The sequence below is a fragment of the Crocodylus siamensis genome, chromosome 8 (genome assembly GCF_052110815.1).
Source record: "Crocodylus siamensis isolate JL-2025a chromosome 8, ASM5211081v1, whole genome shotgun sequence".
Taxonomy (NCBI): domain Eukaryota; kingdom Metazoa; phylum Chordata; order Crocodylia; family Crocodylidae; genus Crocodylus; species Crocodylus siamensis.
The window spans coordinates 53,279,852-53,300,673 of record NC_143402.1 but is presented as its reverse complement, the minus strand read 5'-3'; the positions used below and the strand labels follow the sequence as shown (position 1 = coordinate 53,300,673).

At 59.4% G+C, this 20,822-nt stretch overlaps 1 protein-coding gene across 7 annotated transcripts; it reads right to left on the bottom strand.

The window, feature by feature from the left end:
- Positions 1-555: 555 nt before the first annotated feature.
- On the bottom strand, positions 556-20,774 carry LOC149858571 (methyl-CpG-binding domain protein 1-like). Of its 7 annotated transcripts, none has more exons than XM_090058986.1 (18): positions 20,323-20,774; positions 14,873-15,006; positions 13,674-13,788; positions 12,659-12,945; positions 12,110-12,195; positions 10,406-10,446; positions 10,071-10,232; positions 9,743-9,877; positions 9,386-9,436; positions 8,808-8,852; positions 8,473-8,529; positions 7,887-7,961; positions 6,547-6,711; positions 5,090-5,299; positions 3,386-3,592; positions 3,030-3,149; positions 2,604-2,699; positions 556-2,161 (listed from the first exon to the last, which is right to left on the bottom strand). In XM_090058986.1, the coding sequence occupies exons 2-18, from the start codon at positions 14,980-14,982 to the stop codon at positions 1,688-1,690; spliced, it is 2,436 nt and encodes an 811-aa protein (XP_089915112.1). In that variant the 5' UTR covers positions 14,983-15,006; positions 20,323-20,774; the 3' UTR covers positions 556-1,687. The 7 variants fall into 7 exon arrangements, with proteins under 7 accessions (XP_089915112.1, XP_089915111.1, XP_089915109.1 ...); XM_090058985.1 differs by having other exon boundaries at positions 20,348-20,774; XM_090058983.1 differs by having other exon boundaries at positions 14,873-15,003; positions 20,348-20,774.
- Positions 20,775-20,822: the final 48 nt, after the last annotated feature.

Below are 20,822 nucleotides of genomic sequence, written 5' to 3'. Positions count from 1 at the left end.
CCAGATGACAGTAGGCTTCAGAAGCCTACCTTGGAGTTGTCCACACAGCTTGAATGTCTCTGCGGAAACATTCCACATGTAGGCTGTAGGCCTTAAAACTTGTCAGAGTTGTCCACGTAGCTTGGATACCCCCATGGAAATGCTCTAGACCCAGCTTGGCCGTGTAGGCCTCAAAACCTGCCTAGGAGTTGTTTCCTCTAGCTGGGTTGTCTCCATGGAAACACCCCACACCCAGTCAGGCTTAGTCAGGCTCAAAGCCTACCTGGGAATCATCTCCCAGAGCTTGGCCACATCCACAGAAACACTCCAGAACTGGCATAGTAGGCCTCAAAGTCTGCCAAGTTCTTCCCACAGCTTAGCCACAGAAACACAGCCTGGGGAGGGAGATGGATAGAGGAACAGATGGGTGCCCTGTTTTGCCCCTTAGCCCCTGCCCTGATCCCCAGGCAGAGATAGTACACAATGGACAGCCCCATGTACCCACCCCCAACACACAATGGCTGGGCAGAGGCAGGACAAAGACCTGTTTCCACTTGGGGCTGGGCACAACGCATGACACAAAACTCACCTACTCCTTAAAACTTTTAATACATAAAAAAAATAGAGACCAGTTTGTGTGGGGGGGCAACCCCCCATTCTCATTTTTCAGGGGAAGGGCAAGGAACCAACAGAACCTGGGCCGGGAGGGGGGAGATCTGTGCTTGGTGCCCCCCTGCCCCCATCAGCTGGGGGGATACAAGGGGGGTAGGGGAAGAGGGAAATGGGGGGTTGGATATGGCTTCGGCGGAAAAAAAAAACAACTCCCTGAATTACAGACCCCAGGGAGGGGGGTGGGGCTTGGCTCCCCTCTCCCACATAGGCCCCACCCCCTCCCCTCCCCGGCCCCACCCCCTCCCCCAACAGCCACCGAGACACCACAGATTCAAGTTTCAAACAAAGAACCACAAAACCCAAAGCAGGGAGGGGGGCCCAAGGAGGGTGGGGCCTATTGCTTTGCCATGGGGGCAGGCCTATCTGTCTGTCCAGCCACACCCACCCAAGCCTAGGCCTGGAAGACAGGGGGGAGGGGCAGCTATGGGAGACGGGGGGCTGCTCCCTCCATTCAAAATAGGCCATAGGGAACAGGGCCAAACTGGGGGATGTGGGAGTGGCTGGTACAAACCTTGCCTTGCCCTGCACCCTGCCCTCCCACTCCAGTCCAAAACAGGACAGGAAGTGGTGCTCCAAACTAGGAAGCAAGGCCTTTTGTACTCTTTGACCTTTCATGCCAACCCCACCAGCCAGAAAAATAGAGAGTATAGCTCCACACTGGGCAGGGGGCTGCCCTGCCCCTAAGCACAGCAAAGGGGCAGGGCCACCCCAAGTCCCTCCCATACATTCAACAAGGGGTGGGGTCACCTCAAGCTCCTCCCATATGTCCAGCAAGGGGTAGGGCCACCCCAAACCCCTCCCCACTAAGCACAAGGGGTGGGGGTACCCAGTCCCCTGCCCCTCCCCACCAGGCTTGCCAGGGAGGGGGGGAGGGGGGGAGCAGGACCAGTACAAACAGAACCCTGCTCCCCTCCAACCACAAAACAGGAAGTGGCACTGCCAAGACAGGATGTCCCTCCCCCCCTTATATTCCAGTGTCACAAAAATAGAAAGCTCTGTTCAGGGTGGGGCTGACAAGGCGGGGGGCAGGGCAGGGCTAGCTGGGGGGAGGCCCAGCCCCTGAGGGCCAGGGCTCCAGGCTGCGGCAGCGGGGGCAGGGCCCAGCATAGACCAGCACAGCGCAGGCCGGGGAACGGGGTCCGGCAGGGCAGCCGGGGCAGAGGCGATAGGCCTCCAGGTCGCAGATGAGCTCCACCACCTCATCCACGGTGGTGAGGCGAGGCGGGTGCCCAGCATAGAGCTGATGCTCAGGAGGCACAGGCAGGTCGCATGCCACCACCTGGAAGAAGAGGCCTGGGCGAATACGGATGACAGCCGAAGCCACAGTAGAGCGAGCCGAGCGCTGCACTAAGCGTAGGTCAGGCTCCCCCCGAGGCGGCACCACCTCCCAGTGTGCTGGCAGTGGGATCTCCTGCAGCTCGGCCAGGAAACGCCGCAGCGCCGCATCCTCAGGCGGGGGCGGGCGCCGGGCCCCCAGTGCCAGCGTGCCCAGGCTTAGCACCTCCATGATCTATGGGGGGGGGAGAGACAGATGGAGGCATGAGGGCAGAATGGGACCCTGACCCCCCCCCCCCCAAACAGATACCCCCACCCTCCCATGGGCTCAGGCTCAGCACCTTCATGATCTAAGAGAGAATACCTATACCCCCCTCAAACACCCACTCATAGCCCCCCTCCCCCAACTGACCCCCATGGCCAGCCAACTCCCTCACCCCAACAGAAATCCACTGCTGCCCCCCATCACAGTCATACCTCCCCAGCACAGCCAGGCCCCCTGGTTCCCCCTACCACTCCTCCTATAGCCCAGCCCTCTTATACCGAGGCAGAGCCCTACAGTTGCCCCCCACAAAGCCAGCCCCACACCCTGTACACAGCCAAGCTACCCCCACCACACATTTCCTCCCCTCCCCCCAGCCCATAGCAGCAACCTCCTCCAAGGCCCCAGCCCTCACCACAGGCGTGGGCTCCTCCTCTTCATCCTCCTCCGTTTCGTCCAGCACCACCACATCCCTGCCCAGTCCCCGGCCCTCGGCCTGCGACGATGGCACCTGCAAAAGGCAGCGCTCAGTCTCTGGATACTGAGGGGGCTGGACACCTGGGTTCTTTCTGGCTACTGGATGGGGAGCAGAGCCTGGGAGTCCAGACACCTGGGTTCACTCTTGGTTTTGCGAAAGGAGTAGGGGCTCAGTGGCAAAAACAAGGAGTCCAGACCTGGGTCCTATCCCCATTCTTGGAGAGGAGTGGGACTAGTAGTTTAGAACAGGGGGGCTGAAAGCCCAGACACCTGGGGCCCACATCCTCTCCCCTCTCACAACAGAGCCCATGACTGTCAGACAGGGGACTCAGGCATCTGTCCAAGGGTGAAGGGGGAGTCTTACCGAGATGAGGGTTGCCGGCGAGTGCTCCCCAGGGCTGGGCTCTACTTTCTCCTGCTTGACACGAGGTGCTGAGGCAATGAGGAAGCCCAGGTCGGGCAGGCTGGCACTGGGCTCTGGGACCTGGCAGGGGGTGGGGGGCAGGCCCATGAGGGTCGCCCCCTATACACACCTGGCAGCAAGGAAGGCCTCCTACCTGCCTTATAATCACCCCTCCCCCACAAGGGCTAAGATCCCCCTCCTCCCACAGGAACTCAGAATGCCCCATGAGGCTCAGACCCTCTCCCACCCCCAGGGGAGCTCAGATTCCTCCCACCCATTGTCAGGCCTCCATCTCCCATGTGGGGGGTGGGTCTCACCTCAGCACGTGGAGGGGCTGCAGCAGGCTCCTCTTTGACACGCTGCAGCAGAAGGGGGAAGGTGCGGGGGGGCGCAGGAGGGAGCAGCACCAGGTTGCGCCCCGGCCGCTCTGTCACCAGTGCCAGGGGCCCAGGTGGCTCTGCCCCCCCTGATCCCCGCTTCTCAGCCCCCAGTAGCAAATCCACCCCTGCCGGGGCCTCCTTGTCCTGTGGAAGGAGGGGAGGGACAGGTTAATGGGAGGGCACATGCAGCCCACTCCCCCATCTCTCTGAAGTGGCAGGGAACCCAGGCATCCACTGGGCTCCCAGTCCCCTGCTTTAACTCCCCAGCACCCACAACCCTCCCAGAGAAGCCAGGCATCTGGGCTCCCAGCCCCCCAACCCTGCTCTAAGCCCACTTCCCCTCCTGGGACAACCCAGGTATTTGGGCTCTCAGCACCTCCTGTTCTGATCCACTGTCTCCAACTCCCCCCCAGAGCTGGAAAGGACCCAGGTGTCTGGGCTCCCAGCCTCACCCACTTCTCTTCCAGAGCTGGAGAGAACCTAGGCATCCCAACAAATCAAATCGGGGCTGAGGCAGGTCTGGAATAAGTGGCATTAACCTGTCACCTCCCAGCCCTGGCCACAGTCCAGCCCCCCACTTCACAAGACCATGTGGGGGGCAGAGACCCACATGAATGGCACAGCCCCCCCCGCCACCAACAGAATGGAAACTGAGTCACACGTGGTCCCCGCGAGTCACTAGCACAGAGAACCCAAGAGTTTGGGCCGCAGCTTTAACTCCCCAGGCTCAACCCCACCGAGCAACAAGGGAGAATCCGGAAACCTGAGCTCGCAGTACTAACCTGCCACACGCTGCCACCCACCCAGGCACCCTTCCCTCTAACCACTATTCCCACTCCCCTCCCAGAGGAATCTGGACCCATTAACATACTGACTGGCCGCAGAACCCAGGCATCCAGGACTCCCAGCTCTGTGCCAGTAACCTCCCCTCTCCTCAAAGCAACTGCAGAACTGCCCCCCTGCCCTCCAAATACAACTCCAGAATGCTGGTGCCTAGGCTCCTGGCCCCCTCTCCGCTCCCAACAACCAGCCCCCTGCCCTCTCAGTACAACCACAGAACCCAGGCATCTGGGCTCTCAGCCCCTTCCCCTCTCAATACAGCCATGGAACCCAGGCTCAAGCTCGTGTCCCTGCCGCTGCTACAAATCCACCAGGAGCCAAGCATCTGGGCTCCCAGCCCCTCCCCAAATAACCATGGAACCCAGTTGTCTAGGCTCCCAGCCTCCCCCACTGCCACAACAACTAGACAACCCAGGTGTCCAGGACCTTTTACACCTCTGAATGCAAGGCCCGAAGTATGCAGAAGCTTCACAGGTGACAGAGAAGGGAGAAATAAGGGTAGGGCCAGAGCTGGCTGTAGTTGTGTGACAGGCGTAGGTGCAGGTAGTTACCTGAGAGTAAAGGGCAGCAGGGAACTATCCAGAATGGAGTGCTGTAGGAATCTGGCAGGGGCAGGACCAAGGCTAGGAGGCAGGGAGCTGCCCAAGGCAGTGAGATAGGGGCAGGGCCAAGGGTAGTTGTTGGGGCAGGCGGCGACGGCACACAGGACAAGGTGCTGCTGGTGGAGGGGCAGGGTAGTTACCTGGGGTGGGGTGGGGTGGGCAGTGCCAGGGTGGCGCCAAAAGGCGGGGCGGTAGTTACCTGGGGCGGGGTGGTGCCGGGGGCCCAGCGGCGCCGCCCGGGCTGCGCGATGGGGGCCGGCCTGCGCCCACAGGCGCTGCTCCTCCTCCGCCGCCGCCTCCTCCAGGCCCTGCGGGGCCCTGGGCCGCCCACGCCCCCGCTCCGCCCCGGCCCTGGCACCAGCCCTGGCACTGGCCCCGCCACCGCCACCGGCCCTGGCAGCAGCCGCTTCTGGGGAGGGAGAGACAAGAAGGGAGAGAGCGCAGGGGACCCCAACCCCAGCCCACCCCCACCCCATCCCCCAGGGCCCTGCCAGTCCACAGCACAGCCCAGCTCTGGCACTCACCATCAGGCCCCACTGCTCTCCTAAAGCAGGAAGAGAACACATGTGGCCAAGCTCCAGACCCCACCATTCTAATCCCTCAGCCCCCAACCCCTCTCCCAGAGAATTCAGGCAACCAGGCTTCCAGCCCCCAGTTCTAACCCCCAGGCCTCACTACCCTCCTGAAGAACCCAGGCGTTCAGACTCCCAGCAACCCCCCAAATTCCAACCCCCAAAACTCACTGCCCTCCCAGAGCTGAAGAGAACCCAGGCATCCAGGCACCCACCCCTGCCAGATGAGAGAATGAACCCAGTTCATCTGGGCCCCCAAATCCTCTCTTACTGCCCCAATCCCCTTCCCCCTCTCAAACCCAGGTGGTCCAGGCTCCCAACCCACACCTGTTCCCTGCCTGCTCTCTCCCTACCACACACCCTGATCCCCTTCTAGGATAAAACCCAGGCATCTGGGTCCCGAATCTCCCCACCTCCTGCAACACACAAGTAGCTCCAAGACTGGGAGGACAAGGCTGCTGCCTCCCTGACCCCGGGGGGTTGGGGCCCTACTGGGCTCTACCCCCATGGCGGTGCCAGGAGCTGTACAGTGTGTCCAGCTCTGCCCTGTCTCTCTCATTACCAAGACGGAACGGCAGCTGTAACAGGCAGTGCCTGCCCCCCCATCACAAAACCAAAGCATCTCCCAGTACAGGCCCAGCACACAAATGGTTCTAACTGGGGCCTCAGTCCAGAACCGTGTTCCCTGCCGGCCCCTACCACATCCACCAGGCCCTGCGCTACCCTGCCTTGGCCTGCAGGGGGTGCCTGGCCCCAAGAGACCCCAGGGGGTAGGAGGGAGGAGGCTGGGGGGGCAGGGCTAGGTGCCCACTATGGGGAAGAGCAAGCACCATCTCCTGTGGGGGCACAGCCTGGCACCCAGCATGATGGACCACAGGCACACAGTCTCCTGTGGGAGGAAGGGCTTCAGCAGGAGGCGGGGCCTCGGCTGAGTGTGTAGCAAATGGGGACTGGCACTCACTGCAGTGAGGTCCACGGACCATCTCCCATGGGGGAGGGGGGGGCAGGGCAGGGTGAGGCGCAGGCACCGTCTCCTGCAGAGGGTGGGGCAGGGCCGGGGCAGGGAACAGGGCCAGGCACCCACCATGGCAAGGCGCAGGCATTGTCTCCAGCGGCACTTCTGGCGCTTGAGGTTGTCGCCACCGAACTTGGGCTTGTCGCGGCAGAAGTCGCAGCACCCGCAGTCGACCCTGCGCACGCAGGCCTCGCACACCCCGCACCGCCGCCGCCGCCGCCGGCCCCCCGAGCCCTGCCCCAGAGATGCCCATCAGTGCCACCAGCCAGGGGAGGGGAGGCAGCATCAAGTGGCACACACCAGGGCATCTGACATCTGCCATCACCATGGGCTGAGGGGATCCTTCCACCAGGGAGAGGCTTGGCCCAGCTGCCTCCCACAGGGCTGTGACATCTGCACCACAGGAGGGCTTGGCCCTTCCTGCTTCCTATGGATTGGGGGAAGGGGTATCTTTCCACTAGGAAGGGTTTTGGCCCCCACTGCCACCAGGGGGTTAAGTTAAAGTTATGTTTACACAAGAGGCTCTGGCCCCAGTGCCTCATGAGGTTGCAGCATCTTAAAACACTTTGGAACTTGGCCCTTCCTGTTTCTTGTGGGCTGGGTAGGGAGGGGGGTACTTTATTCCAGGGAGGGCTCTGGCCCAAATACCTCCCACAAGACTGCAGCACTTTACACAGCTGAAAAGTTAGACCCCCTCCTGCCTCTTATGGGTGGGGAGACAATGGTTTACACCAGGGAAGGGTTTGGCTCCCACTGCCATCATGGGCTAAGGGGGAATCTTTCCACCAGGGAGGGATTCAGCTCAGGAAGCCCCTTCCACAGAGGCATTTGTCCCTGCTGCTTCCGATGGGACTGAAGCACCTTACACCAGTGCAGGTTTTGGCCCCTTCTGCCACAGAGGTTTGACCCTTAATGCCATCATGGGCTAAGCATATCTTTACACTAAAGAGGTCTGGCCCCTCCTACCTCCTGCAGGCTGGGGAGTTCTTACACCAAGGAGAGATTTGGCCCAAGGAGCCACTTCCACCATGGAGAGATTTGGCACATCTCCCCCAGAAGGGGAACCTTTGTACCACAGATGCATTTGAACCCTCCTATGGGGGGGACTTTCTTTACACCAGGGAAGGGTGGGCCCCTGCTGTCTCTCATGGGCTGAGGAAATCTGCACCCCCTCTGCCTGCCCCAACAGGGCAGAGGCTCAGCTACCTTGTATGGGGCTGAAGACACATTACGTCGCAGACTGATTTGGCCTCATAAGATAGGAAAATCACATCACAGAAAACAGGATATAGTGGTACCAGATCACAGATGCACTAGCCACAGGGAACCCAGGCCCCTGCTCCAGCTCCCCAAGACCCCACCCCTGCCCAAGCCAGGGAGAAGCCAGGCATCTAGATGCCCTCACTCACCGCACTGGCCCGGGCGCTGGGGTGCTTGGGGGGCCGACCCGGCTTCTTCTTATCCTTCACCTTGTTGAGCTGCTTCTGGGGGATGGGGAGGAAGGTGTGAGGGTACCCTAATGTTCAGCTGCCCCACCCCCCCAGTCTGGAGTGGGGACAATGGGGAAGGAGCCCAGAGACCTGGGTTCCCATCCCCCTCTTTCTAGAATCCCCATCTGGGGACAGAATCCAGCTGTCCTGGCCATCAGCTCCCCCAGGTTCTAACCCCACCTTGCAGATATTCCCAAAGCTGATATAAAACCCAGGCATCTGGGCTCCCAGGCTGCAGTCCCCTTCCGGAGAATCCAGGGACCCCGACTCCCAGCCCTGACCCACCAGATCCTACTCAACACTCAGGGGAGAAGATGAACCCATGCATCTGGGCTAGGACCCCCAGCCTGGAACCCAGGTGACCAGGCTCCCAACACAGCCCCCTCCAGCTGACCAGACCCCATTAGCCTCCCAGAATCAAGAGAGAACCCAGGCCTGCCTGCTCCACCATCACCCCACCCCTTCAAGTGCTGGAACTCAAGAGATCTGGCCCTCTGTCACTCACCACATGCCCAGCTGGAAAAGCGCTACTGGGGTCTCTCTCCAGTGCTGGCTTCCACTTCTGCAGAGATTGGAGGAAGGGAGGTGAGGGGACAGAGGAGGAGCCAGGGGGACCCAGACTCCCAGGTCCCTCTCTTGAGAGCCAAGCCTCCTCCCAGTACCTCCCTGACAAGCAGCTTCAGAGGGGATGGCATAGGGTTTCAGCTCTAGCTCCTTTTGAGAGCAGAAACAACCCAGGTATCCAGGATCCCAGCACCCTGTTCTCACACCCCTGCTTGGCTAGGGTTAACCCTTTAGCTCCCATTGCACTGCACCCCCCAACCCCAACTTGGCACTCACGGAGGTGGGCGCGGCCGGGGGCAGCCTCTTATGGCGCCGGGCCTCCTGGTGGGGGCAAACCAACAGAGCAGATCCAGAGAGATGTGAGAGCAGACAGAAGGAAGGGTGGATGGGCAGCCAGACAAAGAGATCCCCAAGGCAGGGAGAGAGGTAGAAAAGTAGAGTGGGAAAACTAAGACACAAAGGCAAAAGGAAATGCAGAGGCAGAAACCTGCACAGCATGGTAGAGTGTACCCAGGCATGAGATGCTGGTGCTACCCTCAGCTAACCTACAGGCACCCCCACAGCCAGGAGGCGAATCTAGGCACCCGGACTTCTAGCTCTCCCTGCTCCACCCCTCAAACCTCCCACTGCTCTTTCCAGAAAACCCAGGTGCCTGGGCTCCCAGCACTTCCTGCTCTCACCCCCCAGCCCCAGAGAACCCAGGTGTCCAGACTCCCAGCCCCCACTGCTCTAACCCCCACCCCAGTTCCATTCCACTCCCAGATGTTTGGCCTCCTAGCCCCTCTAACCCTTCTAGACCTGGGGGATGGAATCAAGCCAGGTTCCCCCCGCCCTCCCCCTACAGCTGCACTCACCACCATCAGTTTGCGGGAGCCGTAGCCGCCCTTTTTGGCCACCACTGACTTCTGCAAGGGGAGAGGAGAAATTACGGGTAGGCAAGTGCCCAGAGGGGCAATAGGGGGACACCTACTGGCTCCAGTACTCCTGAGAGGCACCTGCTGGCTGCAGTACCCCTAGGGTAGTGGTTTTCAACCTGTGGTCCACAGACTATGTCTAAGGAGACCATGAAATAAAACAAAGATCAATCAAAAGTATTTGAATTTTAAGTGTGGGTATTCACAAGGATCTGCACCTCCATTCCAAATTTTTTTAAGTCCACAAAACAAAAGGCAGAACCCAGGAATCCAGGCTCCATATCCTTCCCCATTTACCTTTCTCTTGAGACAGCGACGCTGGAGACACCTCCACTGGCGCTTGAGCCCTGGCTTGAGGCGCCGCAGGCAGATGTAGCAGGTGCCACAGTCCTCTGTGTTCTGGCAGCCCTGGCATGCACCACAGCCAAAGCCCTGTGGGACAGGGGGTAATGGAGGAAGCTGAAGATCATGAGTGAGGGGCACGATATAGTGGGACTAAGGACTGGGAGTCAGGGGCACTATGGAGAGATGGGAAGAACTGTAGGTTGGGAGGGAGCAGCATGGCAGGGGGATAGGGGGGCTATAGGTCAAGAGTGAGGGACACAGCTAGGAGGGATTCCAGTACCTTCTTGACAATCTTGAGGCAGCGGCGCAGCAGGCACTTGAGGCCAGGCCGGGTGGCAGGGCCTGAGGCAGAGCCAGGGCCACGGCCCCGCCCCGTGCAGGCAGTGCAGATCCCACAGTCCTCAGGAATCTGGCAGGCCTGGCACAGCCCACAGCCCACACGCTGCAAGAGCAAGAGCATCAACACAAGCCTACTCCCATCCCCACGAACCCAGCATTCAGACTTGTTCCTTCCTAGAGAACCCTGGCATCCACGCCTGTATCCCTGACTTCCTGCTGCCCAACCCCCTGGTCCCATCCTGAAGAACCCTGGTGTCCAGGCTCCCCTGCACTCACCTTAAAAAACCGCTGCTCCCTGTTGAAGTCCCTTCTTTGGGCTGCAAGGAAAAAGAAACCATTTCAATGCAGAGCAGGGCACCCAATGGAGCCATTTCCCCCTCACGTCCCTGTCAGCATACCCACCCCCTCACATCCCTCGCCACAAACCACTCCCCTCCCAGCAAACCCAGGCATCCTGGCTCCCAGCCCCCTCCTCTAACTCTAGCTCTGAGGGGAAATGGCTGGGAATGGCCACACTACATGGCGGGGAGACATGGGACCAGTGTAACCTGGTGTTAATCTGTCCAGAGAGATGCAGTCATCTATTGGGGGGGGGGGGGTAAACAGCCACACAACATAAGGGAGGGGGGCACTGGGGCTGAGATGTGGCCAGCTCTGGGGTAAGGTGGCAAAGAATGGCCAAGTATAACACCACACAGGGTTAACCTGCCCAGAGATACAGCCAGCTCTGGGCAGGGCTGCTGAAGAACAGCTGTACAGAACACTGCCTAGGGAGAGCTCACTTGGCACTGAGGCAAGCAGTCTGAGGTAGGGCAGCTGAGAAACGGCTGAGTTTAACACCATGCCAGGGTTATCCAGAATATTAATCTGACCCAGAAATGCAGCCAGTTCTGAGACAAAACAGCTAAACAGTGGCAGAGTGCAGCACCAGGCAAAAATTGCCCTGGCTAGAAATGCAGCCAGTTATGGGGTGGAGTGACCGAGTACAACGCTGGGCAGAAGAAGGATCAAGCTGAACTGGAAATGCAGCTGGCTCTCCAGCAGAAAAGGGAATAATTGAGCACAATGCCACAAAGGCCAGGAGTTCAGGTGAGATGCAGCCAGCTCCTCAGCTGAGCAGCATATCACCTGAAGAGCAGCTGAGTAGAATGCCACATGGCGCAAGTTGTTCCTCTGTTATACTCATTCCACTCCAGACCTGGCCAAATCTCAGTGCTCAATGAGCTGCCCCAAACATTGTGTTATATTCAGCTGTCCTACCCCAGGATTGACTGCTTTCTGGTGATGGAAGAGCCATTCTGGGCATGGTGGATCAGCTGATTATAGTACCTGGAAGCAGCAAGCTCAGGGGTGTCAGATGATCTGTCTCAAGTGTAGTGTTATATTCAATCATTCCACTTCAGCCCAGTGCTGAAGAAGCTGCCTCAAACATGGTGTTCTCAGCCATTCTCCAACTGTTCCACCTCAAAACTGGCTGCTTCCTGGCACTGTAAGAGCTGCCCCAAGCGTGGTGGAACAGCTGAGAAGAACACCCCAGAGCTGGCTGCATCCAAGTACTAAGTGAGCAGTCCCAAGCATGATATTATACTGGTCTGTTCCACCCCAAAACTAGCTGCATCCTGGCACTGGATGTGCTGCCTGGTGCATGGTGTTACACTCAGTTGTTTTAACAGCCATTTTGCTCCAGAATTGGCTGCAATGTGGTGCTAGATGAGCTGCCCCAAACATGGTATTATACTTCACTGTTCCCCAGCTGTTTCACCCCAGAGCTGGCTGCAACATAATGGTAAATGCACCACCACATGTGTGCTATTATATTCAGCTGCTCTGCCAAAGAACTGGCCACACCCCAGTGCTGGATGCACTGCCCAGAGCATGGTGTTATAGTCAGCCAGTCTCCAGCTGCTCCACCCCAGAGTGGGCCACATCTTAGAGCTAAACCAGCTGCTCCTAGCCCTCCTGCACCCCCAACTCACCCACCTCGGCAGTCGGGGCAGAGCCAGCGGCAGCGTCTCTGAGTGGGCAGTGTCACGCCAGGGAAAACAGTCTGGCAGCTGGCACAGCACCTGTGGTAGTGAGGGGCAAGGTCGGGGGGGGGGGGGGGGGGGGGGAAACAGACAGCCCCACCCTCTCTGAGACAGCTGGCCTTGGCAGAGCAGGAAGCCTCCCGCACAGCCCCTTATCTCAGCTCAGGCAAGCAGGGGAGGGGAGGAGGCTGGGCTGCCACCCCTACTTCCCAGCAGCCCTCCCAAAGCTAGAGAACCCAGGTGTTCAGGCTCCCAGCCCCCACTGCTTTAACCCACCAGACTCCATGGCCCTTCCAGAGCAGGGAGAAAGCCCCCACACCTCAAAATTACCACCCCATAGTCCCTCCCAAAGAAGGCATCTGGACACCCATCTCCCCCTTCCCCACCACTCTAACCTCCAGCCCCCACTACCCTCTCAGAGAATGCAGAGATCCGTGTTCACAGCCCCACCCACACTCCCCTCCCAGAGAACCCAAGTGTCCAGGTCCCCTCTTGCACTCACGCTACAATGCCATCCAGGGGGGGCTCCAAGGGCTCAGGGGAGATGGGTGGGCGCTTCCTGCTCCTGCGTTCTGGCAGGGGCCATTGCTCTGGCAGGGGCTGGAGCTCTGGCTCCTCATGGGGCTCTGGTGGAGGGGACTCCTGCTTTAGGGGGGGTGGTGGCTCAGGGGGCTCCGGCCCAGGGGAGCTGGGTTCAAGGGGCACCTCCTCTGGGTGGTTCTTGGGCTCTGGGTCTAGGGGCTCTGGGGTGTCCGGCGGGGACAGGTGGCGCTTGGTGCCCTTCCGGACCTGTGTTGGGGGGAGGAAGGGGAAGGCAGTTAGCAGTCGGGGGGTGGGGAGGGGGCAGCATTTAGCAGTTGGGGGGGAAATGAACCCACAGACATAGGGCAAGGAGGGCTGCAGCATGCATTCAGGCCACCCACCCCCACTCCTTCCCCAGAGCAGAGAGAAAACCCATGTCTGAGCTTTTAGCCCCCCTGACTCTAACCAACCAACTCCTATCCCTGCCAGATCTGGGGAACAGAAACCAAATGTCCAGGCTGTCAACACACCTGCCCCCTCACATCCCTCACCACAAGCCACTCCTCTCCCAGCAAACCCAGGCATCCTGGCTCCCAGCCTCCTCCTCTAACTTCCCATTGCCCACTCCCTTCACAAAGCAGATAAAGAACACAAGTATCTGGGCTCCCTGGCCCTCACCCATATTCTAATCCACGAGACACCCCCTCCTCCTCCTTGATCTGGGAGAGAACTCAGGCATTTGGGCTCACAACCTCCCCTGCTCTAGCCCATTACCTCCCACCATACTCTTGTGGCCTAGGAGAGAACCCAGGCAACCTGGATCCCAGACCCCCTGCTCTAACCTCCCAGCCCCAACTCCCCTCCTGGAGGAGGGATGGGGGCAATAGTTAGCTCCTACCCAAGCCTGAGGGGAAACTGAATTGAGTGTGAAAAATAGGGTGCTTCTACCCAGCCTGGGGGTGGGTCCAACACCATAACAGTGCCCCCTGGGATACCTGGGATGTGGGCTCCCAGATAATGCCCTTCTTGAAGTCAAAGTGGGTGAGGTCCTGAGATGTCCCCAGGAACTTGCTCAGCTCAATCTTGCTGCGGAACTTGGCTCCCGTGGGGCTGTGGGGGGTGAGGGGAGGAGAGAGAAGAGGGTCAGGGTCAGACAAGGGGGCAGGGCTGCAGGAGGAGGGGAAGGGCCATGGGAGCCAGCGATGCTAAAGCTGCTTGATCAATATGGCACAGGAAGTGGTAGGGCTGGCTCACTAGGGGGAACCAGGTAGGGAGGATTCTGGGAAAGTCGCTGGAGTCTGTGGGGGACAAGGTGGAAGTTTATCCCACTTGGGCAGCACTAAAGCTGATGGTTAATATGGCATAGGGGAAATGATTTTGCTCCACACTAGCACAGTAGTAACCCCCAAAGAGATAAGGGTCAAAAGCCAGGACTATCTTGAAAGGCTGGGGCAGAAGAGAAAGGCAGATGGGTTGCAGGGGGTGGGGGGGCAGCATTTAAGGACTAGGTGAAGGGGGCTGAAGCCTCTAAAAGAAAGCTCCCAGGTGCCAGGCAGGGTGGGGGGTAGGGCAGGGCAAGGGCAGGTTGCCTTTTCTCCCAGTTAGGCTGGACTCCTGAGTTCTAAGGGGAATGGCTCCCAGCAGGACAGGCCACAGGGTGAAGAAAACCCAGGCATCCAGTTTCTTAACATCCCCTCTCCAAACCTAACCCACCAGAAGCCAATACCTTCCCAGCACCAGGAGACACGAGCATCCTAGGGTACATTGCCTTTCCTAATACCACCACCCCATATCCCTCACTGCTCTCCCAGAGTGGGAAAAGCACTCAAGTGTCTGAATTCCCAGCCCTTCCACCATCCCCGCTCCAACACATCAGCCCCTGCCCCCCTCCCAGAGCAGGGAAAGAACCCAGGTATCTGGGCTCCCAGCCCCTCTTTACTATAACCCCTCAGCCCTGACTCACCTCCCAGAGAACCCAGGTGTCCAGGCTCCCAGTCCCCTCTGCTCTAACCCTTTAGCCCCACTACCCTCTCAGAGCAAGGAGAGAACCCAGGTGTCCCAGCTGTCCTCTCCCCATTCCACACCAACCAAGATAAGTCTGCCAGTGGGGCAGGGCTTATCTTTGCCTCCTGACAACTGCAGGGGACCCCACCCCACCCCACATGGAACTCCCCCAGTTTCCCCCCACCCATACCTCTGGTAGTAGGTGTCGGTGCGGCCGCAGGTGGCGCCTGACTTGCGGAAGGCTTCACGCCGCTTCCAACCGGGCCCCAGAGCAGGGCAGTCCACCCAGTCCTGCGCCATGGCGCTGGAGGCACCGCACAGCTACTGCAGGCAGAGACAGGCCTTAGTGCCAGTCCCTGGGCATGGAACCCCAGCATCTTGGCTACCAGTCCCCTTGCCCAGAACAGAAAGAGAGCCCAGGCATCTGAGCTGCCAGCTCCCCTGCCAAAAGCAGAAAAAGAACCCAGGCCCCACCATACATCCAGCCCCCCCACACCTAACACTGAGCAGGAAGAGAACCCAGGTGTCCACCCAGAGGGAGAAGAAAACCCCAGCATCAAGGCTGCCAGTGCCCCCCCCCCAAGCAACCACCCCTCACCTAGACTGGGGAGCGAAACAAGGAGTCCAGGCTGCCAGGCCCCCAACCCTGACTTCCCACTTAGACAAGGAAGAGAACCCAGGCGTCCAGGGTCCCAGCCCCCATCGTGAGTTAATACGTGGCAGTTTCCAAGCAAATCCAGCTCCTTTGAGGTTTAACTAACACCCCCACATTGAGATGTGGCCACCTCTGGGATGGAACAGCTGGGGGAAGGCCAGATATAATGCCCAGCACTAAAATGAAGATAGCTCTGGGGTGGAACAGCCAAGTATAATGCCCAGCATTAGTGTGCAGCCAGCTCTAGCATGGTATGGCTGAGCATAACACCAAGCAGCCAGCTCAACAGGTATATCCAGCTCCAGGGTGGAACAGCTATAAAACAGCCAGGTATAATACCCAGCACTGAGATGCAGCTAACTCTGTGGTAGAAGGGCCTAGTATAACCCTCAACACTGAGATGCAGCCAGCTTTGGGACCCAACGTAATGCCCCAGCACTGAAATGCACCCAGCTCTGCGACCCAACATAATGCCCAGCACTAAACTGCACCCAGCTCTGAGGTGGTATGAGTGAGTACAATACCCAGCACCAAAATACAACCGCCTCCAATTTCAAATATAATACCTAACACCACAAGAGAGCTAATACTGGAGTAGAACAGCAGGACAAAAACACCCCAAGGGATGCAGCCAGCTCTGGGGTCCAACAGCCAAGCACAGTGCCCAGCACCAAAATGAAGGCAGCTCCAAGACAGAAGAGAACACCCAGTACAGAGATGCAGCCATTTCTGAGCTGGATCAGTGGAATACAATACCCACTACTGGGATGCAGCCAGCTATGGGGCTAGATATAATGCCCAACATCAAAATGCAGCCAGCTCTGGGGTAGAACAAGTAGGAAACAACAAAATATAATGCCCAGCACCAGGATGCAGCCAGATTTAGTACGGAATGCCTGAGTATAACACCCAGCACAGGTCCAGGATGCAATCAGCTGGAAAGGGTGAAGGTGGTGAGGGAAGTCGAACCTAGCTCCTGGAAGCGAGGGAGAGGCTGGCTTGCAGCAGAGGGGAGGGATGACTCATGCAGCTCTGCCCAATGCCAGCCTGTGGGTGGGGCTTCAGGTGCCCAAGGCCCTGGAGCAGGCTGGGGAAGGGAGGGGAATGAGGCACCAAGGTCAAGCTGCCTGCAAGGGATTAGGGAAGTGAGGGGACTGGCCAGGTTCCAGCACCAGCCCAGCCCTTACAGCCCAGCTCTACATGGCCTCCACCCCAGAGCTGGCCACATGTCAACACAGATAGTGCTGGGGCCATGTCGAAGGCAGATGTCCCCAGGCAGCTCCACGCCATAGCTGGCTGCACTCCAGCACACAACATGCCCATCAAGCCACATTCTAGTTGCTCCCCAACAAATCCACCCGAGCTGGCCACATCCTGGCACACAACATGACCCTCACCAGGCCGCCAACTCCTCGGCAGGTAAAAATCTCAGCCACCCATTCACTCCTGCAACCAGGGACCACCCCCCTAGAAACTCCCCTCCACCCAGCAACCCCCTCCCAGTGTGGCCCAGTCTGACCTGGGAGAGGGGGAGGAGCAACTCCAACCCCTGAGCAACGCAGCCAGCCCCAGCACCTTATACCCCTGTCCCAGAGCTGCTCCCCTCTGCCCCCCCTTTCCCTTCCAAAGCCAGCTCCCCCCAGGCCCAAAGAGACCACAGGAAAGCCTCAGGACCCTTTCCCCAGCACCCTGGGTGCACCCAGCCAGTACAGCAGGGCACCACTCTAGCCCAGCCAGCAACAGCAGCAGGAAGTGCCAGGAGGGAACTGGGCCCCTCCCAGCAGGGGGCTAGAGCTTCCCCTCCAAGCAGCCGAAAGCATAGACAGACCCTGTCCTTCCAACCCACTCTACACCCAGGCAAAACCAGGACTCCAAGGCTCCACAGCACAAGCCCCACCCCTTCAGCAGGGAAGGGAAATAAACAAGGGGGGTGGGGTCAGGGGTCAGGATTTGGGGGGGCATTTGGAGCACCCCCATGGAGCCACCCACATACATACCCCCATACCAAGCTCCTAAGTTCCTGTGCCACCCCACAGCAGTGCCCCCAGGCTCCAGCCCTTATTCACTAGACAGAAGACAGCCCTAGACGGACTCAGCAGCAGGCACTCCCTACCCCAGATCAGGGCTGAGCCCCAACCCCCCCACCACCATGCTGCCCTGCCCCCAGGCCCTGAACTGCCACCCCCACACACACCTCCTAGCACCCCTGGCCCATGGGCAGACCTCTGCAGCTGTCTGGCCTCAATTCTCCCTCCTCTGCACCTCCCAAACCTTGGTCCCAACACCCCACCTTTGTTCTCTTCTCTCTCCCAGGGGTACCAGACACCCTCCAGGCTACCTACTCCCTTCCCTCATGCCCTCCTCACCCCAAGGGCTACATGTCCTTGCTCCCACAACCCTCCTGGGGTACCAAACACACAACCATCCCCACCAGACAAGGCAAGCCCCTCAAAATGCAGCCAGCTCTGGGGTAGAACAAGTAGGAAACAACAAGACAAGCCCCTCAAAGTCCAGTTTTGGGCTCTACAATTCAAAAAGGATGTGGAGAAGCTTGAAAGAGTCCAGAGGAGAGCCACGCGCATGATCAGAGGTCAGGAAAACAGATCTTACTATGACAGGCTGAGAGCCACGGGACTCTTTAGCCTGGAAAAGCGTAAGCTCAGGGGTGATCTGATGGCCACCTATAAGTTTATCAAGGGTGACCACCAGGATCTGGGGGAACGTTTGTTCACCAGAGCGCCCCAAGGAATGATGAGGTCGAACGGTCACAAACTCCTGCAAGACCGTTTCAGGCTGGACATAAGGAAGAATTTCTTTACTGTCCGAGCCCCCAAGGTCTGGAACAGTCTGCCATCGGAGGTGGTTCAAGCACCTACATTGAACACCTTCAAGAGTAAATTGAATGCTTATCTTGCTGGGATCCTATGACCCCAGCTGACTTCCTGCCCTTTGGGCAGGGGGCTGGACTCGATGATCTCCCGAGGTCCCTTCCAGCCCTAAAGTCTATGAAATCTATGAAAAACCCACACCCCCTAACTACCAGAAAACTACTGCATCTCACCCTCCATTCACCCTGACTAGTCTGCGCTCTGGCCCCCGCAATTCCCCACCTCTCACAGCCCCCAAACTGTCCCCTTCCCTCAGCACAATAGCTCTCCCTACAACTCCCCATGCACCCCCTCCATCTCCCCAAAGGCTCCCCCATAACTAGCCTCAGTCCTATTCCTCATAGCCCAACTGCTGCCACCCCGCCCTCTTACACCCCCCAGCCCTCCCAAACATGCACCCTCTCCCCTAAAAGCTCCCCCACACACACACACAATTGTGCTTCAGATCACATCCCTCCTTCAGGGCTGCCATATGAAGCCCCTCCCCCAACAGCCCCTCAACTGCTCCCCACATCAGACCTCCCCACCCCAAGGGCTGTCAAACACATGCTCCTCCTCCAACAGTCTCCGGCACAACTACCCCTGTCCTCCCCAGGACTGCTGAACCTGCCCTCCTGCCCCACAGAGCCCTTCCCCCTCAGCCCCAGCCCTGGTCTCCAAAGCCCACCCCCAGCCTTCCCCACCCCAAATAACTGCCCTCCAACAGCCCCTCAAGCAACTGTTCCTGCTCTTCCCCCCCCGCCACACACACACACACACACACACAGTGTCCCACACAACCCCCCCAGTAAAACTGCACCACCACACCTCTCCCACCAGGGCAGCTAAACCCCCACTTCCCCCAGACGCATCCCACACAACTACCCCCACTCTTCTCCCTTCCACACAACAGGAAGCCTCCAGGGGCTGATAAACATGTACCTCCTATCCCAACAGCCCCCCAATAACTGATGCTCACAATCCCCCAATAAAATTCCCCCCTCTTACACATAACCCAACTCCCCACGGCTGTCAAACCTGCCCCTTCCCCTGGCACTACCCCCCAATTCCTCTCAGCCTCCTCACAACTGCCCCCAAACCTCTCCCACACATATATACACACACAACTGGCCCTTCCCCCTCCTTTGCTCCCCCCCAGAGCTGCCAAACACACCCCTCCCCCCAACCTGCTCCCATCTACTTCTCAAAGCCCCGCCTCCCAGGTTTCTAAACATGCCCCCACTGCCCAAAACAACCACCCCCACAGCTGCTCCTTAGTTTCCCCCCCCCTACACATTTGTCCCCAACCCTCACCTACACACACACCTGCAGCCCCTCAACGCCCCCCCCCAGGGCTGGTGAATCTGCCCCTCCCCCCCAACAACCCTCCAACTACTCCTAACTGCCCCCCCTACCCCCCCCCTTACACCAAGCCCCCAAGGGCCAGGAGTGCTAGGAGGTGCGTGTAGGGGGGCAGTTCAGGGCCTGGGGGCAGGGAAGAGTTTAGACACACCCCCACACACAGAACCTCCCTCAGGCTGCCAGATGCTCACTGCCCCCCTCCCAGCTGTGCCTTATAGCACCCCCACACAGCAGTCCTCCGTTTCCCCTCATACCCCCCACATCTGCTGAACCAACAGCCCCTGCCTCACTCCTCCACCCTCAGACACCTGCCCCCATCATGTCCCCTCCAGAACTGCCAAACACACCCCCAGAGCTGCTCCCCCAGCCCCCTAGGGCTGCCAAACATGCCCACCTCCCCCAAACAGGTCCCCAGCACTACTCACCAGCCCCCCACTACCTGCACAGCCCCCCCTACCTGCTCCCCTCCACAATAACCCTCTATATACTCCTCACAGGCCCCCACAACACCTCCTCCCCAGCCCACCCACAGGCCCAGGGCTGCCAAACAGTTCTCACCTCCCCCAGTTACCCATCACACCCCATTTCACAAACAGTGACCCCAAGACTTCCCCTCCCACCACCCCCTCGACATCTGCCTCCTCCATCCCCCCCATTCAATAAGCCTCTATCAACTCTCCACAGGCCCCCCCCTCCTCACGCTCCACAGTCCCCCGCAGCCGCCAGGCGCACCCCAACCGTCCGCCACAACTGCACCTCCATTGCCCTCACACCCGCTCACCGCTCGGGGGGCCGTCGGCCCCCGCCGCCTCCGCGCCATAGCCGTGCCTGCAGCTGTTGAGCCGGGCAGTTAACGGCCGCAGCGCGCGAGCGTTCCCCGGGGCGGGGCGGGGGGAGGGTGCAGAGGCGGCTGCGGAGGCTCGCACAGGAAGCGGAAGCTACGCCCACGCGAAACAGAGAAAGGGGAGCGAATGAGGGGGGTGGGTGAAGTCACGTGACTCACGGGGAAGGAGGAGCCGGGCAACCGACGTGAAGGGAGGGGCTCAGCGTGAGCACCTGACCCGGGGATATGGGGCACGTGACCCTTGGGAGAGGTGGTGAGGCACACAAGAGGAAGGGGCGGGCCTTTCCACCCAGGCCACGCCCACAAAGGGGCAGGCCAGCAGGAGGTGGCAGGAGCATGGGGAGGGCAGGCTTCCTTTCCCTGTCCCCCCACCCCAGTGTCCCCATCTCTCCAGTATAATTCCCCATACATT